We start from the raw sequence: 27,087 nt of genomic DNA, 5'->3' as shown, positions 1-27,087 counted from the left end.
AGTTTTCAAATGTTTTTATTTTCATACTGTATTTCCTAAAAGCAAGAGTGTATGTTAATGTCATGGTGCCGTTTTCAGATGTGATGTTATAACATACTAGTCAAAACATAAAACAATTTCTTTTTTGCTCGAAATTCAATGATCATTTGCTAGACCAAGTTTTGTATCAATTAGATTTTGAGATATTTCTTCATTTGAATGAGAAAATTATCATGCACACTTATCATGGAATGCATTTTACTTAATTTTAGCCCCCTATGGAAATGCTCCTAGTCTAAGCCATTCTGTCTGTCTCTTTTTTGCAGCCAGTTAAGAAATACAGAGGTGACCCCCAATTCATTCCGTCTTGGAGTTTGTTGTACTGAGGCATCATGGCAGTACTTGTAAAATCTTATAAGTGCCCATTGTGCTGACATAGCATGACATAACAAAATAGGCATTAAAAATAAAAGTGCCCTAAACCATTCTTTCAAGGTATTTTCCAAAAGGGAAAAAGGGAATTTTACCTAAATTTTCCTTTATCTAAAACTATAAAATGGCTTTTTGGGCTTTGGATGTTTTGCTTCCTCTTTGTTGGAGTGGCAGTAAGCCACATTCTGAAACAGAATTAAGGCTCCAAACCAGAAATCTGAGTTAAACCAGAAATCTGAGTTAAACCAGAGTATTGTTTCAACCACTTTATTTTCCTATTTTTTTTCAAATATAATCTTTTATGTCCTAATTCTAACCCTAAATTTTATTTCATTTTAGTGTTTCTAAGTTTACAATTTATTATCTCTAGAATCTGTTGCAATTGCATTGTTGTTACTCATATTTTGTTACTAAAAAGTCCTTTGTGATCTGGTCAGGCAAACACTGACAATTTATGTATCTGCTTTGTAAGTTCCTTCAGTTCTTCATTCAATGCCATTGGAGTCACTAAAGGGAACCAAGGATATAACTTCAGGAAACTGTATTATTCCATTTAACTTTAGTGTCCTACTATTGCCCATTATCAAATCTATCCACTTGGATAGATTTGCCAAATTTCTCTCTCATTATTTTAAATTTATATTTTATGTTAAACCAATTCAATAATTTTAAAAATTCTACTTATCTTTAGTTTTATTTTGTAGAGATTTGAGTTATTGCTACTTCCGTTGTTATTTTTAAGAGGTATGTGGCTTTTTTCTCTCTATTTTTTCCCCATTTACAACTTTATGCATGATTAGTCTTATTTCCCTACAACTGCTGCTTCTTGGTAAAAATTTACTACTATTTAATAATATTGCAGCCACTCCAAAGTGAACAGCCCATTCCGAAGCGCTAAGCTTTATAAAAAGTCTAGTCAATCAGTAAACTGTTAATCCTCATTTGTTTGTGTATTCATTATGAGTTTTCCTTCAGACTCTATGCAATACACTAGAATCCATAATCCTGCGATTTTAGTGACTTAGAAGTTTGTGGTTTAAGTAGTACCATAGCTAAAATCTCTATTGTCTCAGCCTCCCTTTCACGTCTACTGACATTACTCTCCTTTCTAACATCTCATCTATTTGAAGAATAATTCAAATTGAGAGATTTTTGTTTTCAGCTTTTGATGTGTCCTCAGTTTTCTCACTGAAATTAAGACACAGAAGTTTCAGGAGTTGGAAATGTTCATTAACAATGTGTATAAAATACTCCTTTTTCCAGTGCCTTAAGAAGAAAATAAAAGCGCCATAAATCACTTTCTCCTTTCTGAAAAGGGTGTTACCCTTTAAAACAGTTCTTAGAAATTCTTCTCCATAAATTTGGTGGATCTTTAATCATTAGTCATCTTCTGATAGTTTTTTCTCTCTTTCATTTCATTCTTTGTTGTCTCAGCTTTGTCCTTCATTATTAATGCAAGACCATTAGTAACATGATCAGAGGAGAGAAACTGCTAGCAGTTCTCTTTTTGCTTTTCAGAGGTGACTCCTCTGCTCCTATTCTGATGATCAGTAGTAGTATTTGCTGTTAGAGTTTCTCTATGCTCTATTTCATCCTTATTTCAAAGTCCAAGTGGAAATCCTTCCCCTGTTTTACCCTCTTTTCCAATTTTCATGACATTAGGTGTTTCTCAGATTCGTTATATCTTTATTCCTTGTGTTAATATTTCCAGGTTTTAATATTATTTACATTTATTTTACTGTATCTATTGATACACCACTTCCGAACCTTATTTGCTCCTGTGTTGTTACAGAAGACTTCTGCTTCTTGGATCTTCTGTCAAATAGGTTTATATATTGGCTTTAACCATTAAAAATATTGCATAAGTGTTTCTGTATTTTTTGTAGTTCAAGTTTTCTTTTACTTACCTTTTTATTTTTTTTAATGTCATTCCCTTTCTGTTCTTCATATTACATTAGGGGAATTCTTTATGCTTTCCAAACATTTTTTTTTCCTTATTTCTCAAAACACAGTCATAATGCCCCACTGTGAAAAGAATAATTTTTCTTTTTCAAAATATGTCCCATAAAAGCAACCAGGACTAATTGTTGAAATTATAGATCATCAATTCTTTGTCTTTTCTAGTATTTTCCCATGTTTACAAAGACTAAGGATTCTCTGAGATCCTTCCAATTCTGTGACCCACCTCTCTTTCAAAACAACTTTTCCCCCTTCCCCCATGTCTGCAGGCTTGTTCCTCTTCATTAATATATTCAAACTTAATCTCTTCCATCTGGTAGCCCATCCTTTGGGCTGCAGTCTGAGGATCTTTTATGTGTACTGCTACTCTCCACAGTTCATTTTTGTCCCTAGTTGCTGTAGCTGTAGGTGACATGTAGCAAACTGCACCTTGTTCCCAAAAGGGACTGGGTTTCACAGCCATGCAGCTGTTGTCACAGATGCTGAATGCACACAGGATGGACAAAGACTTACAATTTAGGACAGCTAGTATTCATAAACCCAAGGAAAAACCCTTCCCATGCTCTTCATTGCAGCTATGGTTATAGGGATTAACAGAAAATCTTTTCAAGAGTTGTCTTTTAAATGTTCAAGCTTTGGAGATGTGAAAAGGCAGGGAGGACTTTGCTGTGCAGGCTTACTTGACATTCCTCTTAATTGTTTTTCTGGCAAAGCACGCCACAGTTTCTTCTCTGAAAGGATAATTGAGCTATCTGAAACACTTTAGTCTGTCTCAATAATCTTTGTTCCCATATACGTGGAAGATGTGTGTGGTATGGCAGTAAAGAATATCATGAAGAATTCTGGGCAGATGTGAGTTTTAGAGCAATCTGCACTTGAGAGACTTCAAAGCTGTTTGCTCCAATTTATCAAAGTCCATCTTGGCTACCCAGGGCAGCATAACACCAGTTTGCCTTTCCATCCCGTGCTGGCCAAGAAAAGTGTATTTGAAGTAGGAGAACATCACGTCAAGCTGTCAAGTGCGTACCAGTGATGACAGTGGCAATGAAACAGAATTTGTAATCCTTCAGTATGTAGTACAATAGGGCTTGTTCCATTAAAACATGTATTTTCTTTGTCTGTATTAACTATATGAAGTACTGCACATCAGAAATTTTGGATTAAGTTACAATAGTATACCATTCCAAATAAATGTTTTCATTGTTAGTAGCCTTGTAGTATTACTAGTTTCATGCCAGTTCTTATTATGATGAGAAAGGTTTATATTGGATTATATTGGATTATACTGTAGTTTGTAAGGAAATTATCTCTGACAGTTAAACTCATCATGTGGATTTCTTTGGGTCTTGTGTTTTAGGATACATTTAAAATAGCTCTTCAGATGGAAGGATATAGATACATATTTCTCTTAAAATTCTTTAGAAATAGCTCATATAAGATGCTATAAACTTTTAGTTCTTAAAAATATTCATTACGTTGTGCTTAATATGCACTTCTTCATTCAAACAAGCCTGATTCAAAATGTCACTTGACTGGTATAAGATATGGAGGAATGAGAAATTACATGTAATCTAGTTGGCTGTGGAAATAAGGATTATTAATAATATGCATTATAAGGAAAAGTAAAGCCTATTTAAATATTTTCCTTGTCACAAAAAATAAATTACTAAAATTACTTGATTTAGTCAAGTCACTTTAAAAAATGCATTGTAGCAGTGTTATGGGTGATTTGCAGACATGCTCTCTTCTAGGACTGACTTGTGCCTGGTACATCATTAGAAATATGGTTCTACTTCATTTACAGCCATCACTTAGAACTACCTAACCGTTACCTAAATTCCTCAAAAATCTTAAAGCCTGAGTGATATCCACAGGATTAGAATATAAGTATTTCTAAAGTACTGTAATCTGTGGGCTGGGCAATTTAACACTGATCCAGTCCATAATGCTTGACTTAAAAAAGGTTAAATTCTAAATTTTAGGCTGGAACTGGTGCCACAGTATTCTACTTAGTAGTATTTTTAATCTAACCTAGAGATGTAATAATACAACATTTAAGGAAAATCACACAATTTTTTTCTGCCTGTTATTCAAGTGATGAAGCTCAGTTGTTCAAAACTTTCTGTAAGTATAGATCCATCATCTTTTGAAGTGGCTGCTTTCTTTTTAACAACAGGGTAGAAAACGTATCTTGTCTTTTTGTTGATGATGTGTCTCTGAGTCAAAAATCAGTCTTCAATCAACTAGTTAAGATTCAGAAACCTTCTCTTTAGGGTTGAGATACCAACTTCCAGTACCTGGAAGCATGTAGTAACATTATAGGATAGACGTCTGTAGAAAAACGTAGCAAGAAACTTCAGTTCTGTTTTTAAAAGTCATATAGTTTGTGAATAGAAATGACGCTTCTGGTCTTTTTTCTCAAAAATTTTAATTTTGCACCATTATTATGTATTTCAAGCTTCAATCCCTGGTGAACTTGTAATGGTTTTTTGGATCTGCAAAATAGACTTAATCCTCTGAAAATTTCATTACTTTCTTACTTAACACTTCATTAAAATAGTGGCTTTAAAATCTGGTTTATGTTAAATTGAGAATGTACAGTAATCTTCAGACTAATTAATCGAAGTAATGAATTACCACATTAAACACAGAACAAATTAAAAACGTAGTTTTTTAGTCTGTGAATATTTCTTAATTTCATGAAGTATTTTATTATTGCATAGATCATTCTTATCAACATTAGTGGTTTTCTTATTGCTGCCAACACACATAATTTCAGAGATCTTTTTTTAAAAGGTTTTCGTTAATATTTTTACTTCTGTCCTCTCACGACTCACTCTGAAATGGAATAATAAAGGGAAGGTTTCTTGCCTTTCAAAAAACCACTGAAGTTGCCTCCTCGCTGCCTGTAAATAAGTAAAATGCCTGTTCAGCAAGGCAGCCATAGAAGTAGGACCTTCACGCAGACTCAAGAAGCATGTTGTGAAAATGTCATTCAGAATGCAAAAACCAGCAACATTGACTAAAAATTATGGTGTGCTGCTTCTCAAAATTTGTTAGTGGCTAGAAGGTAGGATGCTAGATCTACTCCCCATGGTGCCTTGCCCTCCAGAACTGATCCAGGTCTCATGACAGCAGTTAGTAAAGTTGGACAATAACTAATGAAAGCATGAAAAAAAGTGCTTAAGTGGACTGTGAAGAATGAAAATGTCTGTCCTACATTAGCATATTTCTCCTTTTCGTCTAGAAATGGCAACCAGCACATTGCTGCTTAAAATGAAGGCAATATAGAAAACAGTGGCTAAAGAAATAACTAGAAAAATCCAGCAAAGACATATACCATACTCATGAGTTGTAAACTTTTTTCCCTTTTTTTTTTTTTTTTTTTCTTTTTTCTCTTTGTCTTTTGGTCACACATGTCCAGGGCATTACAGATATATTGAAAATGACTGGTTTAGAGCAGTGGTTCCCTAGTTAGGGTCCACAAGGTCATGGCCTGCAGAATAATTTTAAACATATAGTGTGTTCAATTATGAGTTTGATAATAAGGATGCATCCACAAACATTTTGCATTCTTCCTAGTAATCCAAAAAGCTTTTAAATTGTTGGCTTAGAATGCAGCTTTTCCCAAATAGCTTATAAAAGACATGTGGGAGATTTGTGTTGATAAGGTCAAGAAGTTGTCTGAAAGTGGAGCTGGTCAGCTCTTTAGAACCCAAGCTGAGTACCAGATGATTATATATGTGTACTTTCTGGCTTTAATATAGATTAACAGTGGCTTATATCATTCTACAGGAGTTTAATATTCTTTTGAATGTAAAAAGGCAATGTTACACTAAGATGGCCATGGTTGTTAATGGCTTGTATTAGCTGGGAGCTATAAAATCATCCTAGTACTCTGTTAGTGCTGGAATAATAATTTACCAAGACAATTACCACATGGTGGAACTTTTTTGCTGCTCTAATTCAGTGTTATTAATAATGAATAAAATTGCAATTTTCTCAGGTTGCTAGGGGCAGTGGGGAATTATTTCAATGAATATTTCAGCACATTAGTTTAATCATAGTTCCACAAAATTCAAGTGGGCAATATTTTATACTTTTAAGTTCGGTCTGCTAAGGGACCATAGTCATTAAATTGCAAACTATTTGCGCTGAGGTCCATTCTATGATTTACAAGCCTTGTTAAAAACACTGTAAAAGAAAGCAAGCTGTGCCATTAATACTTGTAATTTGATGCTGCATTTGTTAATGGGTTCAGTGTGATTAATGTTTTTAGCAGCAGGCAGAACACTTTGAGACAGGCGGTGCTGGGTCTATAATATATAAATGCATGTAAAGAAATGCTAGAATATTTTGAGTTTTAGTAATACATGTTTTTACAAGATTGTATTCCAGAAATGGGAAAGCAGCAGTGAAATTATACTATAATGTATGTAAATACAGTTCAAACTCTGGTAGGTGCTGATGTGTGTGTGTTCTTTATTTTCCAGCCAACTGCATGACTTCTGGCGCTTGGATTACTGGGAAGATGATTTGCGCCGACGGAGGAGATTTGTTCGCAATGCTTTTGGGTCTACTCATGCTGATGCTCTCCTAAAAGCTGCTGTGGAATATGGTCAGTATTACCTCAGCTTAAAAATATAGTTCATGATGCTTTCTTGATGTCCTTGAATGCCTCAGAATCATGTCCCTTCTTTCTCAAGGATAGTGCTGGGAATTCCTAGGATGACATATTCTTAGAAAAGGAATTCTTTCAATTCTTACACTTTAATGAACCAGAAGACTTGAGCTTGTGAGCTGTTAAATTCCCTGATCCCCAAGGGATTCACGTTATACTCCTCTAGCATTCCCAGACACTAATTTTGAGACGCTGGTAAAAGCAACTGAACATGTCTCTCTGGAGTGACTGAATGAAATAGGTCATCAAACTAATGCATCATAACAGTTCCATGGGAGACATTTTCTGAATGAGGAATTTAAAAATATCAGAAATTTTATTCTGGCGTGCAAATTTCAGCCAGAAGTATTTTTTCTGCAAATCATGAAATGCATTAGAACTTGTTAACAATAATAATTTTTAAGGATAACTTGTGATTTAATAGTGAACTGAATACGTGGAAGCTTCAGTTTTAGAAACTGATGAATTAGATAATGTTTGATTTTCATGGAGATGTAGTTGGAGTATAAAAAAGGAATGAGGACACACAAATTCCTCTATAAAATGTAAAAGCTTCATGTTTGTGACCTCTGTACAGCAGACTGAACCTGAATACTCCAAAAATCTAAAGTGAATTTATTTCTTGAGTTTAAGCTGGGACACCTCTCTAGCATTTCAAAGACAGGAGTTTTTTAAAGAATTTTGTGATGGTTTTCTGGTTGGTTTATTTTGGTTTTTTTTTTTGTTTTAGTGCTGAAAAGAAAATACTATGATTCTTTAGCATTTAGGAGTAAAAAATTGAAGTAATCATTCACAAAGCAAGTTGAACCTTTCTTCAGATGTTTAGCCAAAAGCAAAGGTTGCCAAAAGTTCTGAATATGATAGATATAAAGCTAACTCTGTATATGACCCACACCTTTCACCAACTTTGCGGTTGTATGAGGCAAATAGCTGGGATCCAAACAGGTTAGACATATGAATTAATATCTGTGTGTGCAGTTATACTAGGAGTTGTAACTTAATCCTTACTTAAGGGTGAGGAATATCATGTCCAGGACTTCAGTTCATAAACTTTCCTTAAGCTCAATTAAAGAAGACATTTCCCCCATTTGTATATGGTATTTCATATTTGACAAAGGGTTATTTCCTCCATGTTCTTCCAAAACATCAGGATAGAGTTTTTATGAGAGTTGGGTACAAAACTGCTAATTGCTGTGTTGCTTTTGAAAGGCAAATAGTCACTAAAACCACAGACTTTATATTTCTAGAACACCTGTTAGTGCATTCACCATACAGGAAAATTAAAACTCATGTTTATACACAGATGGTGCACATCAAACTTAGTGGTTACATAAAAATTAACAATAGATGGAAGTTTTCAGAATTTAAAAAATAATTCTAGCTTTTCACATATGTATTAAAATTAACATGGTGTTTTAAACCAGCATGCATTAAAGTATTCATGGATTCTATCTAGATGTATTTACTTTTCAGAGGCTTAAACCTTTGGATTTTAATACTGAAACTTTTAGCTGACCTTTCTCTGTAAGAAAACATCCTTAACACTGATGTTATTTTTATGCCTCTTGGTGTTACTAATGAGTTGAATAATTTATGAGGTTGTCATGTGAAAAGGATTTGGTGCAGTTTGATGTACTTCTAGCCTCTGGTGCTGGAATGTGATTAATAAAGAGCTAGAGGCAGATTTTTTTTTCCATAGGGCTTAACTTTCATTGTAGTTGTTTTTTTTATTGGCTTTGTTTTAATAATTTTGTTTGGAACAGTTTGAGAGTAAAATGCCCCTAGCTTCCAAAACTGAGTATGACATCACACTACAGAAAGAATTTAAAGCATTTTTTAAAAACTCAGACTACATAGTTTTCCAATAACAGATTTTATTCCCTGACCTCAGATACTTTGCTTGTGAGAAATAAAGTATTCATCAAAGGAAAATTTGTTGGGCTTTTGTTTCAATTTTTCATCTTGACTGATACCTCTAGTACAAGTAAAGCTGTCTTGAGCATCAGAAAAATAGTGGAAACATCTTAAAAGTTTTTGTTATCTACAATGACTGTCCGTTATCATTTAGGATTCTTTGCATAAATATTGCAGTGGAGGAATGTTTAGTCAAAGCCTAAGTCAGCAAGCTCCTCAGTGTCTGCGATCAAAGGCATCAACTTAAATAGGTCTGATCAGGCATTGCAGAAGACGGCAGCCAGCTTCAGCTGAGCAAAAATCACAGAGCAAAGATGACAAAATTAATCAGTCATTTCTTTGGCAGTAAATAATAAGATATGCTGAGGATTGCAGATGAGAGAATTATCAGATTCCTTGGAGATGTGCCTGCTTAACACCTGATTTATCGGAGCTTGTGCAGCCATCAAGATATAACCTTGATAGATAAAAAAGTGCTTTACTGCTACTCTAGTATTAAATCATATTTGATGTTGGATGTATGGATACTGTAATTATATTATATTTGCAGTAGTTAAGGAAGAAGTCTTGGAAATGAAAACGATGTCTATGATCTATATATTTGTCTTAAAGAAGTAAAACAAATGTTAAATTCTACCTAGAAGGCCTAAAAAAAGTGTTAGTTTTAGATAATAGTGACTTCTTCCTGTAGGAAACGTTCAGTGTTGTACTATTGGGAAACAAAATTTTCTCCAAAAATTTCTGTCACAATGAAGTTTGTACTTAACTACAGTCTGTTAATCAGCTCCTGTATGCATTTTTCAATTTCCATTTTTCATAAAATATATAATGCATACATATATGTATGTGTGTGGGCATATGCCTACATAGGAATATATGTTCAAAGTACCTGACAAGTAAAAAACATTGCCATGAGAAATTATACCATATTTCTATGCCTATATAAAACTGTGTGAAAAATTACAGCAGATTCCTATGTCTATATACTTAGCTGTCCCTTGAGACTCTTTGCATCTCAGTCATAGAAGCATTTACAGGAGATTGACTAGAGAATTTTTCCTTTTGGATTAGTCTCCACCATTTCTAAGACTTTAATATTAGGCATTAGATTTGTTTGTAATCTGTTAAAGTTACTTTGATACCCAGATGTAAAATGCAAGCGTAATTAGTTCAACATTATATCTGCAGTGTCCTTTTGTTTTAGTAAAACTCTTACTTGAATCAAAATATAGATTCATTTCTCTCTTTTGAGTAGCTGGAGAGATGCTACTTACTGCAATAAAAAAGTGCAAGCTAAAATGGAATTTGAATTACCTGGAACTTTTAGTAGAGTTTTAATTTTATAATGTCAGTAACTTAATTCTTATTCTAAGTTTAGATGGAATTTCAATGTAAATTAGTAAATTGTAGCTAAAAATAAAGAAAGAAAAAAGAAAATATTTTATAAATGATTATACACTCTACTTTTCTTCCCCAAATTTTACTATGATGGATATGTGAAATATGCAGATATGACCCAATTCACAGAGATTCTGTACATGTGGTGAAAGAACTGTCTCTTCTAGTTAATCAACTTAACAATTTACAGTCATTTGAGATTAGCATAGAGGAGACACTACTGTACCACCCTGCCAGTGAGATAGAATACTGGTCCACAAAGGTCAACCTAAAACAGTTCCTTCATTAAGATTTCGTTCATCAGCCTTTAAAGGTCCACAAACAATTTATATATAGAGTGAGTACAAGAAAACTTACATTTTCTGATATACACTGAAGTAAATGAGAATGAACTCCGTGCCCACATTCTAAACATACATGTGTAAGCTGGTCAAATATATCTAGGGTATGTGCTCAAGAATATTTACCCTGTTAAGCTGATTAGCATGACTAATCCTAAATGCTTAGAATGAAAAAGAATATAAAAAATTTAAAATGCCTTCATAATGTAGCATGTTCAGGTTCTGAAATAAAGCCACAGATATATGTGCAATATAGCCACATATGGCTTTTTAACTTGTGTGTGTTTGGATATCTAATTAGCAACCTTATTTCAAGGGCAGTTTTAGATGAAGCAGACTCTGGCTCCTTCTGGGTCTTGTCGCTAGTGCTCTAAGATTCACCAAATACTATGTTTACTCATCACTAGAAAAACATTTTTATTACACAAACACAATTTGAAAGCATCAGGTTTGGCAGTCTGGAATGTTGAAGTCTGAAATCTGTTTTCGTGACAGCTGATGAATTTTGATGGACCTTCAAAGAATGGCAGGAAGGACCAGATTATTTAATAAGCAAGAGCTACCTTAGAAGCAAGGCTATGTGCGTTTCTGCTATGAAACTGAGGGTCTGAAGTCCACGGGAACTCAAACAAGGGACTGTGTTCAGAATGGGACATCTGGCTGTCCCAGAGACCCTAAAGGAAGATTCGATTTTGTCAGGGTCCTCAATGTTAGAGAAAACCCCAAGATGAAATTTCAGAAAGGCTAGCTCTAGAGTAACCCCATGGTGCTGAGAAGTCCAAAGCAGTTGATTTCTACATCTCCTGAGTTCCAGCTCATGAGCTGCTGGGCTCCCTGCATTCTGCAGGTAGTGTTAGAGCAAAGTAGAGGGAAGAGTGTCCCGGGAAACTGGCAAGAAGCCATGCACAAAATTCTGTTCTAGAAAGCTAAGCTAGTGTCTCAGAAACCTCCCTGATATTTTCAAGTAATAAAGCATAGGAGGAAATCAGAATGTTCCGTAAGCTGGAGATGCTCAATTTCATCATCTCTGTTCAGAAGCTTTGCTGTAAAATCGAGTGCCCTATTCTAGAAAGTCTGAATGTGCACCTAAAAGCTGGTCTTTGTTTCCATTCTGCATTTCGGGTCCTAGACTTTGATATATTAGATTGTTGATACTAATGACATTGCTAAAAACATAAAGGTGATCTTTGCTGGTGAAAACACTATCATTTTTGCAACAAATTCAAGACTCTCTGTCAAAGTTACTGCATAAATCATGTATATCTAAAAGAGTTATATTACTTTTTCTCAACTTCATAAGGTTTGCAGACTTTATTATTCTTTAGCTTATAATTTTTCTGTGCATATTGAAAATGCCTAGTGTATTTCTAGAACAGTTTCAACAACACTGGTTTCAGAACCAGCCATAACAAAACCTGTATTTTTTTCAGTAACTTGTTCAAAAATGAAAGCAAGTTGAAGTCAGCTGATAGTGAATCATTATTTATCAGAGTTTTGCTAGCAGGCCAACTAGAGGCATAAAACCCAGTTATTTTCCTAGGTGTATAGCAGTGAAAGCATTACATATGTACCATGTAAGAGATTAAACATCAAATTATGCTTCTATCTTTGTCTATGAAATATTGTTTACCGATGCTATATCTGTATGAACAGCTTTTTTGTCATCTTTGTTGAGTTTTATAGATCCTTTTGTTGGTTTTTTTCTCATTTTCTTTTACTTCTAAACTGATCTCGACATTTGTTGTTGCCAGTAACAGGATAAAAGGCTACAGGAATAAACTATTTTCTACTGTCATGGTGGTCAAACAATGGACAGGTTGTCCAGAGACGTGGTGTGGTTTCCATCCTTGGAAATACTGAGAACCAAGAAGTATTTATACACAACTATGTGGTCCCCTTGAGTCCTCCCTCCTCAAGAGAAACAAAGAATATCTACAGAATATCTGGATCAATTTAGTAGTAAAAGTAAATATAAAAGAAGATCGATGTCTCTCTTGTACTGGGGAGACCAGAACTCGATGCAGAAACCCAGGTGTGACCTCACCAAGGCTAAGCAGAGGAGAAGGGTTACCTTCCCCAACCTGTTTTGCCTATTGCAGCCCAGGATAACATTTCCCATTCCTGCAAGGACACATTGACAGCTCATGTTCAAGCTGGTGTCCCTCAGCCCCCCCACCTCCATTTTTCAGAGCTTCTTTCCAGCTGTGTGACTCCCAGCAGGTACTGGAGCCTGGGCTTGTTCCTCCCCTGATGCAGGATTTAGCAGTTCTCGTTGAGCTTCATGAGGCTTCTGATATCCCATTTCCCAACCTGCTGAGGCCCCCCTGACATACCACTCACTCCTCCCATTTTCTTGTCATGTTGTCATGTGCAAACTTGACTCTGCCTCATCTTTAATGAAGATGTTGACAGGTATAAAATGCTTCTAATATCAATTTGCTTATGTTCACTATAATAATTATTATTGCTGAAATTGAGTTTGTTGTAACTGTATAAGCCAAGACAATATTTTGATTGTCTTTCCCCCCCCCCCCCAGTTAATGCACTACCTAAAAATTATTCACATACACTACTACAATCTCATAAAATATGTAGTTCTGGGTACATGCAGGGTGACCCTTATCTAAGATAATTCCCCAAACTGAAATTTATTTAAGTAATACCTTAAGTAAGAATACATTGGAGCAACTGAAGAACAAAAGCCCTTTTCTAAAAAAAAACCTTCTTCCCTCACCCCATTCATTCACACAATTTTAGTCTGTAAGTAAAGACAAGATGACCATTAATTGTGAGCAGTTTTATGAAATAGAATCAACTTTGTGGGCAGTAAAACACACATAACTGATGTTCAGGGGTGAGCATTTTTAGAATATATATACAGTCATTAAATTAACCCATAACAATTCTTTCATGTGCCAAGTAAGTCCTAAATGGGATCATGATGCCATGTGAAACAAGCATGTAAACACTTCTGCTTCAGTTGAAGCACCTAAAATAATACCTCTCCTGTTACAAAACTTCCTTTCAGTACATGAACTGACTTCCACCGTGATTGTGAAATCTCCAGTGTACTCTAAATGAGTTTATATATTAATTGTGTGCCTAAATAAGTTACAAAAATCTTTTTTTTTTAAGCACAGCAATTTAAGATTTTCATCTCTAGCCTTATAATTGTAGCCCAACAGTGCCATCCACTGCTTCACCAAATAAATTCCCAAATATTTCATCCTCACAGGATTTTAGGGAAAATATTACATGATAGTTTTGTTCTCTTAATATTTTGTATGGTAATTACAAGATACAGTTTTGTCTAAAGGAATTCTAGGAAAAAGCTTACATTGGATACTAATTGAAGGATCTGCAAAACAAAATCTTAGTAGTGAGAATAATTAAATCTAAAATACTAAATTTAACTTGGTCTTCTTTTATAACATTTCCCACCCCACTCCCCTCAATCATAAATATGTTCTCATTAAATAGATACCATAAATACCATTATGGTGATTCTTCTTCTTAAAACCCACTGTAATGTAATGAAAGGCACCTTCAAAATGTAAATGGTAATGAAATTGCTCGGTGATGGAGTACTGAACACTGCTGAGATGAATTTTACTGAGCATTCAGTGTCTGAGTTTCTGCTCCTTGACTAGGTCATAGAAATGAGGTGCAATTGCATCCTATCAGTACTTGCAGTCTCTAAATATCTTCTGCCTGTTGTATGTTATTTCTAGCGTATTCATAGGAATTTTAATGGCAATTTTACTAGAAGTTCTAAGTACAGATTCATTAAGCAGTCATTTTTTTGTAATTATTTCCTTAACTCTTGAATGTCTGAAGCTCTCTTTTGTCTATAATTCAAGTTTTTCACTGAGGTAAATAAGATATGAAAACTTTTCCCTCTGAACCTCTGTGTTTGGTTCCAAATGCCTTTCCTCTGAGATTTTTAGGTTATCCAGCATGACCTGGGTCTGAGTTGCTGTTATTGGTCTGAGCTAATAGATTTTACTGGAGAACTTGCTGGCTTTTTACCAGCAGTTAGCATAACTACCTCTTTCTTCATCTGAAAGTGTATGACCCCAGTATGTTCTTGAAGCCATGAAATTGGCTTGCAAAACCATTCCTAAGATCTAAAAATTGGAACCATTGTCATTCTTGGAATTCTAGCTGCATTTTTCTCCCTTCCACAGTTAAATTTTCATGTACAAAGAATACACAAGATCTGTCTATTCTGCAAAATGAAAGTAAATTATTTACCAAACCCAGTAAATTGCTATGAAGAGAAACGTTTTCAAACTCATGTGAACAATGTATTTGTTCTATTTATTCATTTCCATATCTATTTGACAAAGAAATAGAAATTCTTGACCCATGAATATTCAGTGAATCTCATAGAAACATTTCAAAAGAACATTCTGTCAGTGAAAGTCTAATAATAGTCCTTCAGAGTCCTTCAAAGCTGGGTGAATGTAGGTCTTGGGACTCAGGGTTTAATGTATGTTTTTCTAGTTTCCTACTTTCTGTGCTTTAAAACTTTAAAAGGAGTAACAGCACTTAAAAAATCTCCTTTGGTAATATTTAAAAACACAAAATACTCCTTTCCCAAGTTTTCTCCATTCTTCTTATTCTCGATGTCTTCACTGCAGGATCCCATTCTCCACTTTGTATGTAAGTGGGAATAAATGTCATTAGTGTTTTCTCAAGACCTGGCAAGGACAGCACGTCAAGCACATGGCTGGAAAGGAGGGGCATTATTTCAGCAGTGCTGCAACCTTTGCAGAAGGATAATTAGGAGATCATACTGTTGATCCAGAAAGACTTTTCTATCCCACTGTTTCTGATGGTCATTGAGAGATGTGAGAGGCTTTTAGGCACTGGGCTCAGGTTTTTGTGAGCCTCTGGGCTACTTGCAAGGATCAAATCAAGAGAAGAAGAGTGTAGGAATCTCTTCAGTATAGGTGATTCCTTGTCTTTCCTAAAGAAAAGGAAGCTGGTATGTGTAGATTTTGTAAATAAGGCAATTAATTTTCAGAGACAGTATATATTTTAAAAATGTCCAAGTTTTTTTAGTCATCTTTTTTACATTGCACTACTTAACATTTATCACATAAAATCTATTTCTCTTATTTCACATAAAAATTCTTGTAGAAATTTTATGTATAGAGTAGGATTTGTACACAAGAAATGAATATTTAGGTATATATGCAATGGCTATTCCATATCCTTACAAGTAGAGTGAGTTCTTCAATACTACTTATTTTGTGTGTTTCGTTATTTTATAGTGCTGATTTAGAAATACACACAAAAAGTACCAATGTAATGAGAGAAACTGGATTTTCTTGTGAGTTTCAGTGTGGTGCAAGTTACAGGCAGGGATATGAGGATGCACCTAGTGAAAGAAAACTAAATGCATTTTATGGAAAAAGTTCTCAAATACAGCACTAACCAGCATGATAAGGCAAACCCCTTGTTAAGAATTCTATCAGGCAGCATATTATGCATGTTTCCAGTTGTTTAAATTTCTTTTTCATATCATGTGCATTAGGTAATGACATGATGTTGTTCTTATCCTTACAGTATACCTAAAGAGTACATCTCCTGGTGTGTTTGCATAATGTCCTGAACATCATCTACAATAGATACACTTTCACAGCTGAAAGAACTATGCATAAAACTCAAGAAGTCTTTTATTGGTGTCCTTTTTGCCAAATAGCACAAATCATTCTATCCTTTGCCCTTAAAAAGCTGATCACATTGTCTAAATATCATCTCAGCTCTCATCTAAATTGAAGATAATGTTGCTAGTGCTTGCAAATTTAACATAAGCATAGAAATTTTGCAAATATCCCTGCAGTTGCATGCAAGATTTGTGCTCTCTTGTAATATTTGTGAGTCAGAATGAAAGATGTCACAGACCCCATGTGGCAGCTTAATGGAAAGTGAAATAAAATTATGCTCTCCTTTTTTCTTTACTGCTGACTGCTGCTTAGATTTTTGTGGGTTAGCTCTTCTTAATACACGCTCAAGCCTTCTACCTGGGCCAGTGATTACCATTCACCTATTTCAATTATCTCATTGAGTTGTTTTAATGATAGACCCTCAGAATCTCATGTCTTGTGTACCACTACTCTTCCACTCTTCATCTGCTGGTCTGCATGAAACAAAGATGTTCAATAACTGCAGCTATTTTTGCTTAAAAAAAAATTAAAAAGCAATAATTAAAAAATAAAAAGTAAAATTCTGTTCCAAATCAAGAAAATTGCAAAGCCTTGATTTTAATTTGATAAATAATTGCTATCTGGATAGACAACTTTGATATATAACTGCTGTTGCTAGATTATTTCCAGCTTGGAGGAGCTTATGTATTTACAGCAGCCTGGCCCAAACATAAGGGCTGTCTGCTGCTAGTAGAGTGTAGTCCCTCAGCAGCTCTAAGATGTAAACACAAATATCCCAGTGTTAGAGCCACAATGAAGCCTCACAAATGTGCATATCCTGTGGGTGCTGCTCTTTGTCTGGTGTTGCTATAGGCATTGATCTATGCTGAAATAGAAGCAATTCTTCCCACCAGTTACTTTAGCTGCTGAGTGAAAATATGTAAGCCAGTTCTGGAGATGTGGTGGTCTGTGTGAGGAAAAAATTGCATTTGAACACACAATAGCCACAGTGCAGCACACTGAACCAGTGGGTATCTAGAAAGTAAATCTAGATGTTCCAATGACATTTTTATATTGACAAATTTATTATTTATATATAACATTGACAATCCTTTAAAGAAACATTATGTTATGTGACATTATGTCATGTTCAGGAGATTTTGTCTGTGTTTAAGATGTTTTTTCTGTATGCCTCTGAAGAGTTTCACTTGAAAAGATTACCATTCCAGAAAGATAGTGTAATTTCAGATATGTTGGCAAATGGGTCTCTCAAAGCACTGACCATGAGCTGTTGAAACTTTCTTCTGTAAATAAGTAGTTTTGATGGAAATTGTAATGGTTGCATACCTGCTGGAATTATGATAGCTATACACATTCATTACCTACATTAGAATTTTTTTTTTTTGCTGTCTTATTATGTCTCTGTACAGTGGCTGTTTCCAAAGAGCCAATCTTTTTTGGATCTGAGAGCAAAAGCTGAAGTGTTGAGGGGCAAAATTGCTTTCTAGCAAAGACATAATCACTCATGGCCACAGAAAGGGAGAACTAAAAACTTGCAGATGTGTAGTATGCATTTTCTTTTAAAAATATTCAGGTTTGGACCAGTCACACAGTTTGGAGACTCTAATTTTTAAATATTAAGTAAGGGTTAGAAATGTTGGGGTAGAATTCCCTGGTTTGGGAGGTAAGATCACATTTCATAGAATAATAGAGTGGCTTGAGTAAAAAGGGATCATAAAGATAACGTAGCTCCAAACCCTTATCATAGAGATGGCTGCCACTTTCTTTTCATGGAATTTCATTAAATGCCATGCCATTTCTTCCATGTCACTGCATTATCAAGTGTTTGTATTTTCAAAGAGCATTTCAATTCTTGCCAAGGTTTTATCATTGTTAGTCTTTCCAAAGAGATTTTTTTTTTTTCAGTTTTGTGAACAGGAAGCAAAATTAAGGCCAGCATATGTGGGTGCAGTTCCTCAGTATGGAGTGTGCCAGTTTAGAGGTCTGACAACATTGATCCTGGATTCAAGGTCTGCAAGCAGATAGTCAGAACATGTTTTTTCCTGGGGAATTTTGCTTAGGAACTAATCTAAAACTTTCCAGACATAATCCAGACCTCAACATAAGGACATGGCATAGGCATGTTTTTCACTTTCATGTAATCTTAAAAAGGTTTTATCAGATGCTATGTTAAAAGCATAGAATGCCTTGTTTATCAAATTTATTCCATTGTTTTATAATCATGCCATACATATTGAAATTCAATCACCTTTTCTTTCTTGCCTTATTAATTAAATTTTCCTATTCGAATAGTTTGGTTTCCCTCTTCAGTGGCCTGTCTTAAGGAACCTTTGCTTACATGTGAATATCTTGAATCAAGAATAAATGAAATTCCTTTTTGCTGTCAAAACCAAATTGTGAAAACACATTGCATGGCTTTGAAAATCAGTACACTCTATTAGCAGACCTGTCAATATAAAAAGTGCATTCCATTTCCACCTCTTGCTCTAATAACCTTTTCTATGTTACTCAGAGGCAGTTCACATAATCAGAGTATATTGTCAGCTTACTGGAGTTGGGGAAGCATGAAATGAAAATCGCCTTAATATTGATCCAATTCTCTTACTTGCAAGTGTCCTTGATGTCCTTTCCACTGAGCAATAACTGTTGGTGTGATGTGGATATTTTCCTCTCAGCTATTACTGTACTTTTTTTAAATAGCTAGAAACACACCTAGGAAAATTTTATTGCTCTTAATTACTTTTCTTGTTTATCATCTTTGCCTGTTGAAATTATTCACAGAAGGATTTGGTTTCTTTCTGCAATTTATCAAACTGCAGTATATGCCAAAAGGCTGCCCTTCAAACTATCAGGGATTTGTAAAGGTTGTCAGTCATGAAATATGAATCCATTCCTCTGTGTACAAGTTACAGTGGCAAACTACATCTTAATCCAAATATAAACATTTGACTGTTGTTAGTTCCCATTTGAGGGACTCCCTCTGGTTCCAGTCTGAAAGGGGACTGCCTTTCAGGAGCCTGAAATGCACTGGAACATTTGCTGGGCTGGGAACATCTGACTCTGTCATCCGCTGTCTGTTTATGGTCAGGGCTGAATCAGTGCAGGATCCCTCTCATACACTCGGAAATCCTGAAATCTCAAAGACATATAAAGACAATCTTGACAACTGCTAAAAATAAATTTCATGACTGCTCTGAATCTCAGTTTTTGTGTCTGGAAACAAAAAAAAAAAAACCAAAAAAAACCCAAACAAATAAAAGAGTGCCTAACAAGGTACTTTAACCTTTATTTTTATGATGAACCCTTTTTATTAACATAAAACACTTTGACTACAAGTATTTATTTTTTAAAAAGCCCTCAGCCTCATCTGAGAAACATATTTGTTTTGGCCTTGCCTCTATTCTCAATCTCCTCATTGGAATGGTCTCATTTTACAGTGCAAAGCATCTGAGAATATGAAAAGAAAAACATATAAAGCAGTTAAGTATTTATTTACCATTTGGTCAGATATTAGGTATAAAAATTAGAGAAAAATGGATGACATGTCTATGATTAAATTTTCAGGTATTTATCCATTGGAGAAAACAAAAATGTGATTTGGTTTTACTTTTGGTGGAAGTAATTTCCAATACAAATATATGCAAAGTTTAATTTCTATGAATTTTCATCGTTTTTCTTCCTCATTTCTTCAAAGATCCCTAATAATGAAAATGTGATTTAGCTTTCTCTGGCTTTTATTAAATCTATTTAAACCAGCCCTCCTTTATCAACAGTCACTTCTCTGATTCTCTGGGGAAACTAAATTATATGCCAGTCAAAGCTGCCCATTCCAGAAACACATTGCAATGTCAATAACAGCCCCAGCAGGCACAGGTGGGGACAGCTTGTTGGGTTGGCTGTGATGTGCCAGCGTTGGGCTGCTACGCAAAGCCAAAAGTTCGGTCCCTTGAGCCGACCCAGGGACAGGCGGGGCACGTTTCCCATGGAGCCCGAGGAAGGCTGGCTCCAAAGTCCTGCAGAAAGATACTAGGCTGGGATAGAGTGGTCACCATGTCGATGATTTAATCTTGCTGGGTTTTGCAGAGGTCAGTTTACAGACTCCCAGGCAGCTGCTCTCCACGACTGTGAGCGCTGCGAGGGTACCGGTGCCTAATCGAGTTACTGAAGATTAGCAGTGAAAGCTTTATGTATGTTAGAATACATACAGCAGGAAGATAGATTATCTAGCAAATATTTTTTTTTCTAAGTATTTTCAACTATTATGAGTGTTGAATGAACAAAAAACGTAGATAATAGTGGTATATTTTAATTTTGTCCATAAATAAGCTTGGTTCTTCCTGTAGAAGTTAGTTTGTGAAATAAAGAAAAACTATCTCTTAAAAAAAATGCTTTGTTCTTCCAAACTCTGTTGATAAATTATATTTCACCTCTGATACAATTTCATGGTTCACATAATGAACTGTCAGGTAGCCTCCTGTGAGGAACTAATTCTGAATTCCTTTATTTAACAAATCAGTAGAAACTACCTTATGTTACAAAAATTCAGCAAGAAAATCAGTGTTCTACAGAGCAGTACACACTGTAAGATCTGTAAGGAGTAAAAAGCAAGTTTACCCTTAAAACTTTCTGAGGAGAGCTAAGCTTTGCAGAAACTCTACTTTAGCCACTATAAAAGAGAGTTTTTAATTAAATGCAGCATTTTACTGTAAAGAGAACAGACTTTACTTATGTCAAATGCTCCTTTAGAAGCCACATAAAACTGTAAAAGACAGTATATGAGAAAGGTTTCTTATAGAAAAGAAGAACACCATCCCATGAAGCAGATTTCCAGATGTTTGGAAACATTAGAATTTCCTGTCAGTATATTTAGGTAACATTAAAATGAGGTTAACTTTCCATTCTGCCATCTCTCTTCAAAGATCAAAGAGCACTCACTACGTAAATTGCCTTATCAGTAATTCGTTGAAGTAAACTATGGAAACAACTTTATAAGAAGCAGTAGTCTCCTTTTGTTGGCCACAGTATTACCAAGCAAACTTTTCTTAGAAATAACCACATTTTTTAACCTCATTTTTTACTAAATGCAAAAAGAAAAAATGATAAAACTATATTTGGATATATAGTAAATGAATAGAAGAGAGAGCTAGAAACCCCCTCGCTGTGTTCAACTAAATCAGAGTAATTAGTTTAATTTTTTATGAAATAAGTACATAAACGTAAAATAAATCAATAATATACTGTGTTTGCACTGCTAATTTGAAAATTTTATTTAAGGACAGTTTTATGGATCTGCACCCTTACAATGTCTTTGAAATGTAGATTGCATCCCTAGAACCTGTTGTGACCTACAGAACCTAGTAGGGAATTCATTGATTTAGTTGAAAATAGAGACTCAAAAATTCAAATAACATAATAAAAACACCCACCCCTGTTTCATTAAGTATTGCCTATATTAAATACTTCTAGTGGCTGTAGCTGAAAATTAACATTTGATTCTCCTGTTCTTATTAGGGAAATTATTAGGTTTTGAGGGTTGTGGTAATGAGTTTTGTAGTTCTTTTTTGGGGGGGCAGTTTCTTCGTGGCTTTTGTTTGGTTTTGTTGTTGTTGTTTTGGTTGTGGTTTTGGTTTTTGTTTGTTTGGTTTGATTGGTTCTTTTTTGACTGCTTAGTAGTTTCTGTTTAAGGAAAAGTGATGCTACTAGAAGAGAGATTATTACATTCTTGGCAATACTGAACAAGTTTGCTTTGCAGTTCATACAATCTTTCAGACATAAAATACACACCTTCCCATGAATATTGAGGTTTTGTAGAGGAATTTTTGTTGGTTTCTTTAATTTCTTTTAAAGGTGAGCTACTTTCAGTTGTCCTGAAAATACTTCAGAAAGACAGTTTGTAACATGTGCATTTACAAAATAATCAAGTGTATTGATAGAAGGATTTTTTAACAGCTTATCTAGTCCAGTGCATACATTCTTTTGAAATATGTTTAAGACAGAGTCTTTAAGTTTCAAGAAAGTCACCAAATTCAGCTGGACTTCAGTGCAATCTGAGTGACTTATTGCCTCCAAAATCTTTGCAAAATGTAGTTTTAAGAAATACTTAGCTGCTTGCTTCAAGGCTTCTTTCCAAATCCCTATCTATCCCTTAAGTCTAGCCCTTAAAATATCCCTTAAGAAGGAACTTAATAAGAACAAGAGCTGAAAGCATCTGCCAATTCTAGTACTGTGCCCTCCAGTGTCACAACATTGCTTTTTTGAAATGACATCTAGTTTTGTTTTATATTTTCTTGCTTTAGTGGATTTGAAACATATTCTAATTAGACTTAATCCAATTTCATTTTGTGTCTTTAAAACACAGGCTCCTTGTGTGCTAAAAAATTTGAAATTAAATGTCTGGCCATAGATTTAATTTCATAGTAATTTTTCTGAAGCTTTGAAAAAAAAAAGAGTTTTGATTTTTTTCCAACACACTGAAATATCAAATATTTATTTATTCATTTCTTCTTTTTATATCACTGTTAACAATAATAGACATCATTTTATGTCATATAATTTTTTATTCAGTTTGTTGTCTGGTTTGAAGGAGACGAGTTGTTTTTCTTCTTTCTCTTATTCAGAGTTTCTCTTGTTTTAAAACCTTTTTGAAGTTGTCTTGAAATATAAAAATAGAACATCTGTGACAGATCTGTTTTGAACATATTTCACATTTCAGGATCCAAGGAGATCTGGTGGTCTGTGGTATTAGCTTGTTAATTTCTTGATGAATGGCTAGAAAGGCCACGAAGTGCACTCAGTACAGCACATCTTCCGAAGATAGATGATCTCAAATAAATTCTATTCCCAATCAGTTTTTGATTTGTTAGGTGTTAAACCATTTCTTTGTAAGGACAGTGTTTACAAGCCTTGTAATGAGACAGCCCTGTGAGACCTTACTCTTCTTGCTGTAATTTTGATAAATGGAACTCTAATTCATAAAGGATATAGTGATTGAAGGGCAACTCCAGGTCCTGTACACTTTCATTTAGATAGATGTTTGGTACAGTACAGCAAAACTAAGGTGCACTCAACAGAGTGATAAATTTTAACAACAGCAAAACCAGAAGAGTTTTTTCCATCAGGACAAAGAAGGACTATCTATTATATTTCATAGAAACAAATTTATTTTTAATATTATAAACCAGAATGGTCTTATTGCTAAGCTCCAAATTTGCCAAGCTAATTTAATGCATTCTACTCTGCAATTATGGCATGGTAGAGTTACCATGTTTCTTACACCTGTGTCTGGAAATATTTTTGTAATCTGCTACACTCATCACAAGGGATTTAAAATACCCGAAATTTCAAGTTCTTTGGATGTAGTTTAAATGTTAGTAATGATTTGGAGCTTGGGACTTTGTTCCTGGTAATTCAAAAAATATATTTTCATGCATAAATAATTTTACAGAATTGTCATAAATCAGTTACTGCAGAAATTATTGACTCTTACTCCAGCTTAGTGCTTTTCTATTAGTTACTTTGAAGATTATCTCATTTTATAAAGCTCAAAAACTTACATAAAACTGATTAGAGCTACCAAAAAGGAAGAGAACGGCATTTTGGTGCTTTCTTCCTCCAACACGTTAGCTCATCTCAGGCCCGGTCTCTCTGGTGTCCCAACAGGAGTCATTATTTTTGTCAAATGATGCTCAACTCCCTCACTGTAAACAGAAATATACCAAGATCCCAACCTACTGATTTAATATGCAGAACAATTCTGATGTAATGCAACACAAAATCTGTTACAGCCCGTTACTTTCTTGTGTTTTTTTCCCTAACTCCTACCATTTTTACTTTTTGTGAATAAGGAAGAAAAAATAAATACAAACCAACCGAACAGAAAAAAAATCCAAAACTTGTACTAATACTGAAAACTTTTCCAACAATTTGTTGAACAAGTTTTAAATTGTGCAAATAATTATAGTTGGTTGAATTAAGTAAAAACCTATACAAGTGAGGTAATGATCATAGCCTCATAAGCAAACACAGCAAAACACAGCATATTTAAAATACAGCAGCACCATCTTAATCGCTGTCACAATGGTCCTATGGACACAACAGCAAACATGTCCCTAATTTTGACCTTGGTGAAAAAAAGGGAGTTTTGCTTACTTGTTTCTCTTCACCTTTTCAGAGTTTCAGAATTTAGTTTCAGAAACAGCAATTGAGTTAATAGCAATAGTATCCAAAAACTTAATGTTAGGCCACGTAAAACATGAGTTATCTCAGCCTGTGATGAAGTGGCACGTTAGCAGTGATCTTCAAACAGAGTAAACACTCCCTCAAAGATATGCCTCCAGCATTTTTATTTATGTGGTGTGACTCTCCTGTGCACAAACTAATTAAGAGACTCTAATTAATTATAAGAGTAGGTGGTAAAATCATAGCTTCTTCCCAACTCCTTGCAATAACAAAACTGCCTGATACATCAGTTCCATTCCCTGTATCTATCTTCACTAACCTGTCTGCTTACTGTATTTCTCTTAGTTGTCCTGTATTAATAGGGGGTCCATGAGTCTGAGTGGATTTTACCTCAGCATTTTACATCTGCCATGATGGTTTTCATCCTGTTTCAATTCAAGCATTGTGGAAGACAAATAAAATCCACGTGTGCATAGTTTTGCCTATTTTCACACTCATTCTGTAGCTTACTAGGAAGCAAATTTCCAAATTATCCTACAAAAAAGAGAGATAGTTTAGAGGGTTTATTTCTTGATTGACAGCAGGGGAGATGCCCAGGTCTTGTATGGTCCAAGGTGAAGATGCAGGGTTTTCTGTTTAAGAAAAAAAATAGAAATCTTTCTTGTCTGAGGTTACTGCGAGTCCATAGTACAGAAAATAAAACTTATGACCTCTTCCAAGCTAAGAAATACTATGAGGAGGTCACAGCAGTAATATGAAAGGTATTTATGATATAAAACCTAATTATGATTCTGTCATTTGACCACACTAGGATTTATTTTTTTGCATCATAAGAATAAAATCAGGCAAGTTCCAATAAGATATTACCAAAATTCAATAAGTTAAATCTCCTGCCATAAGGAACCATCAGGCTGAATAAAAAAGCCAAGTGTAGTCAAGAAAAATTAATATTATCCATGAAAACCTTTAGGTAATTGGCACATATCCACATACTGCCATTTTTATTGTGTTGCTTAAAAACACACACACGGATGTGCACCAAAGTTCCCTCACCATGTTTGTCCTTTTTTTCAGTCTTTTCTGAATCTCTGCATCGCCTACTTTGCTGTTACTGTGTATCAGAGATAAACGAACTCCTACTTCACCACTCTGTCCCTCCTATCTAAAAAGACAAAAATCCTGAGAGATTTTGATTCCTGAAAGCAGCTTCTTTATTTAGAGTAGGTGGCTCGTGCTCTCAGGTCAGTCAAAGTCAAAGTCAGGGCACCAGGAACCAAAAGAAATTCCTGCTGAATTTGTTGCAGGTGGAAAACTAATGGAACAACATTGAACACAAAGTAAATAGCAATTATTAAAACCAGGAGAGTCTTTGTGGAAAAGTTTGCATTTTATTTGGGACAGGACAGAAAACAGAATAGACCTGCATATTTTGTAAACCTTGGTAAAGTTTTAGAAAATGTTCCTTCTTTTCTTTTTGATAAAGATGATTTATACTGTAATGTTTTTACTACTTGACTGTCATTGTTTTATATTTAAAATATTATTCAGGTAAATTCACAACATTTGTAACTTTTTTTTAGGCACTGAAGAGGATGTAGTGAAGTCAAAGAAAACTTTCCGAAGTCAAGCTGTGGTAAATCAGAATGCAGAAACAGAGCTTATGCTGGAAGGAGATGATGATGCTGTTAGCCTGCTCCAAGAAAAAGAGATTGATAACCTTGCAGGTAATTATATTTTTCATTAGAACTAAGATAAGAGTCAAAAGGCTCTTTTAAGCTTGTTAGTTCTTAACTTTTGTGGTTAATGTCTTAATATTCACAGTTAAGCATACAATTGCAATATGAACAGATTCTTTGCATTTCAGAATTTATTGCTTCTTCTCTACTTCTTTGAGGTATGGGCAGTGAGTACAAAGCATTTTCCCATTGCACAGTCTTTGAGTGGAGATTTGAGAAATAGCAATACCTCAAGTGCTTTTATTGGCAAGGGTCACTTGTTGAAAAGTCTGTAAATATCAATGTATCAATGTGAAGCCTCTCTTTTTTTCTTTTTTTTCTTTTTTTTTTTTTTTTTTGTGTTTAAGTGTAAATGGACTCATTCCACAAGTCAGGGTTTTGTGAGTCAGAGTGTGCTTGTGTCTGATCCCAAGTGCCACGCAGCTTGTGCAGAGACACCTGCCCTCCTGCTGGCACCCAGTTCTCTCAGTGATGGAGCTAAGGGGGATCTGCAGTATCTCAACCCATCTGTCACAGCGAGAGAAAAAGTTGCCTGTTTTAAGCAAGGACTAAGAGAGAATGAAGTTGTAACCAAGCTATGAACTTTGGGAGTTAGCATATGAGCTGGGAATGAACCCTCTGTAAATATGCACAAGAGAGCCCTTCTGGTCCTTTCCTGGGTTAAGGAATGCAGTGAGATCTGTTCATCTGTCTTCTAGCAGGTTCTTTTACAGCTCTGTCTTAGAGGTGATACTATCTTCCCTGGGAAGTAGTCTGAAAAAAATTGAAAATTAAAATGCACTCTCCGCTCAGAT

The 27,087-nt window shown here is 34.8% G+C and overlaps 1 protein-coding gene across 1 annotated transcript in view; it reads left to right on the top strand.

Moving 5' to 3' along the window:
- NBEA (neurobeachin) overlaps positions 1–27,087 on the top strand; it is a gene marked incomplete at its 5' end in the record, with an annotated part of 454,102 nt that overhangs the window by 264,985 nt on the left and 162,030 nt on the right. Inside the window, 2 exons of the mRNA XM_084201080.1 lie at positions 6,864–6,988; positions 26,138–26,281. Of these exons, the coding sequence (XP_084057206.1) occupies positions 6,864–6,988; positions 26,138–26,281 (269 nt within the window). The remainder of the gene's footprint in view (positions 1–6,863; positions 6,989–26,137; positions 26,282–27,087) is intronic.

The sequence above is a fragment of the Fringilla coelebs genome (genome assembly GCF_963513975.1).
Source record: "Fringilla coelebs genome assembly, chromosome: 2".
NCBI classification, from domain to species: domain Eukaryota; kingdom Metazoa; phylum Chordata; class Aves; order Passeriformes; family Fringillidae; genus Fringilla; species Fringilla coelebs.
The sequence above is the reverse complement of the archived record's forward strand: the minus strand, read 5'-3'. Positions and strand labels throughout refer to the sequence as shown.